Source organism: Vombatus ursinus, unplaced genomic scaffold, assembly GCF_900497805.2.
Source record: "Vombatus ursinus unplaced genomic scaffold, bare-nosed wombat genome assembly UNPS02014832.1, whole genome shotgun sequence".
Lineage (NCBI taxonomy): Eukaryota > Metazoa > Chordata > Mammalia > Diprotodontia > Vombatidae > Vombatus > Vombatus ursinus.
Genome location: NW_020954610.1, coordinates 9991210 through 9997209, shown reverse-complemented (window position 1 = coordinate 9997209; position 6000 = coordinate 9991210). Strand labels below are relative to the sequence as shown.

The 6000-nt window shown below is 40.4% G+C and overlaps 1 protein-coding gene across 3 annotated transcripts in view; it reads left to right on the top strand.

Moving 5' to 3' along the window:
• Positions 1-231: 231 nt before the first annotated feature.
• Positions 232-6000, top strand: part of LOC114025634 (vacuolar protein sorting-associated protein 13A-like) — a 282189-nt gene continuing 276420 nt past the window's right edge. For all 3 annotated transcript variants that reach the window (XM_027839101.1, XM_027839103.1, XM_027839102.1), the window contains exon 1: positions 232-450. In XM_027839101.1, the coding sequence (XP_027694902.1) occupies positions 351-450 (100 nt within the window). In that variant the 5' untranslated portion in view covers positions 232-350. The remainder of the gene's footprint in view (positions 451-6000) is intronic.

The following is a 6000-nucleotide window of genomic DNA, read 5'->3' as shown; positions in this document are numbered from 1 at the left end:
GCTCCCGAAGCTTCCCTGGCCCTTTGGCGCACGCGCGTGCACCGGGGTTTACTTGGACCCTCTCCTCTCTCAGCTCCCTCCCTTCCTCCCCGCCCCGTGCGTCCGCGCACGCGTATTCTAGCTGCCGCCTTCCCTCCTCTGAGTCAGCGGCGGCCGCTGTCAGTCAGCCGGTTTCGTCGCCCCTCCCATGGTCCGGGCGGGACGTTGTGTCCTGCGGGTAGTGGCGCCACTGCCCGAGTTGGAGCCGGAGTCGCGAGAGCTTCCTTTGGGGCTGACAGGTGGACCGGCGCCGGGAAGGGGAGGGAGAGAAGACCTGGCAGCGGGGGCTACCTCTGCCCCGGCTGTGGAAGATGGTGTTCGAGTCGGTGGTCGTAGACGTGTTGAATCGGCTTTTGGGGGATTATGTGGTGAACCTGGACACTTCCCAGCTGACTCTGGGCATCTGGAGAGGTAACGAAACCGCCTGCCCGCCTGCCCGCCGCCGCCGCCGCCCACTCTCTGCGGGCTCCGCGGCGTGCACTGGCCTCCTCCGCCCGTGGGCCCCGGGCCGGGCGGGGCTGCCTCCCAGAGCACGCCGGCGCTCCAGCGTGCATCTCCGGGCTCACGCTCACACCGGCACACTCACGCATTCGTGGGCACGCCTTCCCTCCCTGCCCTTTTCTTTTCGGCCTGGTTTGCTACCGCCTGGAACCTCTTTATTTGCTGGGGTTCCCCCTTTCTTCAGGGGTCTGGATTGCACCGCTCTGTCTCCCGCCCTGGTGACACCTCCACTGTCCCCTAGATGATCAGATTACATAAAGTTGGGGGTGAAGGTGACAGTTCCATCTTGCATGTGAATTTTTATTTTAATTTTTTGAGGGGGGGTAAGGTATAGAAAACTTTTTCTCTCTGGACTTTTAACAAGACCTAAGGAAATGGCGTGACTTGAAATAAATGCCCCTTTTCCTTTTATCCCAGTTGCTTTAGTTTTCTTTTTTGGGAAGGGGATGATTGTGAAGCAAGAAAAAAGGCTCTGGTGTTTATTTTCTTGGTTATTTTGCCCCTTCTGTTGTAACGGAGGCCACGAGAGACAAGTTAGTACCTCACGTTGCTTGACACGTGAAGGTGAGATAACTGACTTAAAATGTCTTTCGCCTTAACCTAGTTTCACTTAATGGGAAGAACAGCGTTCACCTTTATTTGCGTTACTTGCCACTCTCCACAAATTTTAGGCTTTGCGTTGCTGATAACAGTTATCCTGCCACCAGCGTCCATTCTTCATTGCTCTGGGGTTTTGTGTTTATGAATTACACAACTTTTGCAAATTGGTTTAGCATATTAAGAACAGGCAAAATTCATGGGAAAATAAGCTTAACTGATTAAATAGTGAGATAACTGAATCTTATTTTATGCCAGTTTACACTAATGCTTTTAATTTGTTTTAGAGACTTATTTTTAGTGCTTTGTGCACCTCAATTTGTCATTAGCTTTGTGCACAGTAAATATGTCAAAGCTAGTCACTTTTTAAAGGTGACTTTATCTTTTTTAAAAGTGATTTACCTTTTTTTTTTTTGAGTCTTCCTACAGGATTAGCTTGTACTGTGTGAGGTTTTTTTTCCTAGATCAGTTGAAGCTTAAGGAATGATAAAGCTTGAGATGTAGTCTATCAATTATTTTTATTTATTTATTTTTCACTTTACAGTGTTATTAACACTGTGATTGGTTGCCCAGGAGCTTTAAGTAAGTTTTAACTCGGCCAGCTGCTAACTAATAATGGTGGTATTTGATAAATTGTTTAATTTCTTTGTCACTCCAGTATCTCCATTTTACAAATGGCAACAAAAAGGACATAAACCAGTCCCATCCTACTTCGAAAAGCTGCCATAAGAATAAATGAGAAATGTTTTGTTCACTGGTGGAAGTTTGCAAATACATTAAAGGTAGTAGTGTTAATATTATATATAGTTCATTTTCATCAGGTATTGTGAAAAGTGCCTTCACAGTTTACAGATAATCCTTTGTTTCAGAAGGAAGTTGCTATGTTGTATGCATGCTGGATGCTTGGTGCTGAGTGACTGAGGGCATTTTGCTTGATCTCTTCTGAGGCCCCAGTTTCCTTATCTGTAAAATAAAAGGATTGGATAAAATGATCCCTTATGGGGCAGCTAGGTGTGGAGGTGGCTAGAGCACTGGCCCTGGAGTCAGGACGACCTGAGTTCAAATGTGGCCTCAGATCAGTTGCTTGACAGTTGCTAGCTGTGTGACCCTGGGCAAGTCACTTAACCCCAGTTGCCTAAAAAAAAATTGATCCTTCAGGTTCTCTTCAGTTCTAATAGTATGTAAATATGAAATAAAATTCTTTAACATATCTTTTTAACTTGCTGGACAATATACATCAGAGTTTCAAGTAAAAAGAAAGATACAATTTTGGCATAGACGATTTTGCGCATTTGTAGAATGTTTTTGTTTACACTTCTTTGTAGTATTTCAGAAATAGAAACTATGGAGTGAAAATCAGTGAGATCATACATTTCATCTTTTGCACATCATTGTCAGAATGCTGATTTAAATGACTCAAGTTTTGATCCGTTACTTGCCTGAAAACTGTAGTAATGAAACCAATTTCACCATTAGCACATTTCTAATATTGAATCTGATATACCTCTTGCTTTTTCTGCACATACTAAGCTTGAAAGGGTTGTATTCCAAAAGCTAGTTTGTAAGATTTGTTTGCAGCTTTCCCAGAGAAACAGTATTATTATATTCAGTTTTACAGTGTAGGCCACAAAAACCTATTTAATATGTAACTTAGTTGACTATATAGTAAGTACTAGTTTGACTCTGAGTCCAAGGAGCAGTTAGGGACAGGAGCGGTAGGGAGGAAGATAATTTATGTTGGTGCCAGGTAATATTTTAATATAAGTGAAATTTGTTATTTTTTTTTTTTAAACATGAGTCAGTGTTGCTCAGTGGATAGAGAACTAGCCTCAGAGTTAAGAAGACCTGGGTTCTTATGCTGTCACAGATATACTGGGTATGTGACCCTGGACAAATGCTCTGGGCTGCTCTGAGTCTATAAATTGCAGCTAAGGTGACAGCTTGCATCATTGGAGAGTTTCGTCATCATGGAGTTGCCTTTATGAATGAAATCACAGTTTTATCCCTATCCTTATCCTTCTTTCTATATCTTCAGCATACCTGTAATCTTCCATGTACTGTGGTACTCTGCTGAAGTCTTCAGTATCTCCTAAAGTGTCTCATGCTACAGTACAATCTTCTACTTCCGCCTTAAAACTTTATCTCAGTGAGAGCAGATTTCAGTACAGTAAATGTTCAGAGGAATATAAGTGGACTGATACATGGTTATTTTGAATGACAACTCCTTTACCTTCCCAGAGCTACTAGAGATTTAAAAACAAAATAAATTTTTATTGAACTTTTGTTTTTACATCACCTACCTTTTTCATTTTATTACTTCTTCCTCATCTTCTCTGAGAACTGTACTTTACAGCAAAGAATAAAGAGAGGACCAAGATCATCATTATATGTAATCTTCCACATCTGTAGTTCCCTCCATGAAGCAGAGAGAGATCACCTCTCTTCTTTAGGGCCAAGCTTGGTCATTATAATTTTACAACAGTTTTAGTTTTATTTTTGTTTTCTTTCTGTTTGCATTATTATGGTAATTGTATATATTGTTTTCCTGGTTCTGTTTACTTTGCAACAGATCATATGTCTTTCCATGTCTTCCTGTATTCATGTTTATTTTTCACATTACAGTAATATTTCATTGTACCGCAATTTGTTTAACCATTCACCAATCTTTGTTGTTAATTCAGCTGTTTCAGTCACATCTGACTCTTTGTGATCCCATTTAGGTTTTCTTTTTTTTTTTCTTTCTCGTTTTCCTTTTTTTATTTTTAACATGTGTTTTTAAAACTTTGGGTTACAAATTTTCTCCATTCCTCCCTCCCCACCTACCCTCATTGAAAAGGCAAGCATCTGGATACAGGTTATAGATGTGTAGTCATGCAAAACACTTCCATAGTGGTCATGTTGTGAAAAACTAAGTATATTTCCCTTCACCCTATCCTACCCCCCATTTATTCTATTCTCTCTTTTGACCCTGTCCCTCCTCAGTAGTGTTTGCTTTTGATTAACCCCCCCCCAGTCTGCCCTCCCCTCTTTCAACCCCCTGCTCTCTTGTCCCCTTCCCCCCTTATTTTCCTGTAGGGTAAGATAGATTTCCATACCCCATTGTGTATGTTATTCCCTCCTTACAAATCCTATGAGAATAAGATTCACTTATTCCCTCTCACCTTTCCCCATTTCTCCTCCATTGTAAAAGCCTTTTCTTGTCTGTTTCATGTGAGATAATTTACCCCATTTTACTTCTCCCTTTCTCGTTCTCCCAGTATAATATTCTCTCACCCCTTAATTTTATTTTCCAGATATCACCCCTTCATCTTCAACTTACCCTGTGTCCTCTGTCTATCTCTACACACACATAATTTTTTTCTCTCCCACTACCCTAATACTGACGAAGGACTCATGAGTTACAAATATCATCTTTCCCTGCAGGAATGTAAACAGTTCAAACTTAGTAAGTCTCTTACGATTTCTCTTTCCTGTTTACCTCTTCCATGTTTCACTTGAGTCTTGTATTTGAAAGTCAAATTTTATATTCAGCTCTGGTCTTTTCCTCAGGAATGCTTGAAAGTCCCCTTTTTCATTGAATGACCATTTTTTACCGTAAAGGATTATACTCAATTTTGCTGGGTGGGTGCCATTTAGGTTTTCTTGGCAAAGATACTGATGTGGTTTGCCATTTCCTTCTCTAGCTCATTTTGCAGATGAGGAAACTCAGACAAACAGGGTTAAGTGACTTGCCCAGGGTTACCCAGCTAGTAGGTGTCTGAAGCCACATTCGAACTCATGAAGATGAGTCTTCCTGATTCCAAGCCTAGTGCTTTACTCACTGAACCACCTAGCTCCCTTTCCCCAGTCAATAGGCATTAATTTGTTTCCACTCTTTGCTATGCAAAGTAATGCGAAAAGTATTGGTGTATATTGAGCCTCTCTTTTTATCATTGAACTACTTGGGGTATATGCTAAGCCATGGGATCTCTGGCAGAATTCCAAGTTGTTTTTCACAGTGGTTTGACCAGTAATTCACAGCTCCACCAGCTGTGCATTTGTGTGCTTTTCTTTGCACAACCCCTTGACCCTTCCCATTTTTTGTCATCTTTGCTAATTTGTTGGATTGAGGTGAAACCTTTTAGTGTTGTTTAGATTTGGAGTTTTCTTCTTACCTCTTATTAGTGATTTAGAACTTTCTTCCATATGGTTGTTAATAATTGCAGTTCTTTGTTTTTTTTCTTCTTCAGTAATTCATTTAATGAAATCTATATATTACAGCTTTTGAATAATCCATACAGAAAACATTTATTGCAGATCTGTTATGTACATAGAGCCCCTTATAGGAAAGAAAATACAATGTGGTGGAGCTGGCCTTCACCAACTGTCCTCTAATGATAGCCATCTATTGACATTGACTCATCAGCTGAACCCTTTGAGGGCTTGCAGTTTCCCTAGTGATAGAAACTATAGCATTATCTCATCTGTACATTTTTGCCTGACTTTTTTATTTCTTAGATATGCAGTTCTTCTTTGGAGAACTATTTGTGTATATCTTTGGTCATTTATCCAATAGAAAATGTTTTCTATATAAATATTTGTTTACTCTGTATCTTTTATATCAGACCCTTATCTGAAAATATTTGGTGTGAAATTTTTCCCCCAATTGACTGCTTCCCTTCTGATTCTTGTGTGTGAGTGCAAAAGCTTTTCAATTTCGTGTAATTGAAATGATCCCATATTTCAGGGATTCTTAACCTTTTTTTATGTCACCTTTTGGCAGTCTGAAGCCTATGGACCCCTTCTCGGAGTGATGTTTTTAATGCATAAAGTTTTATAAGTGTGTGTATGTGATTACAAAGAAATTATGTTGAAGTAGTTATC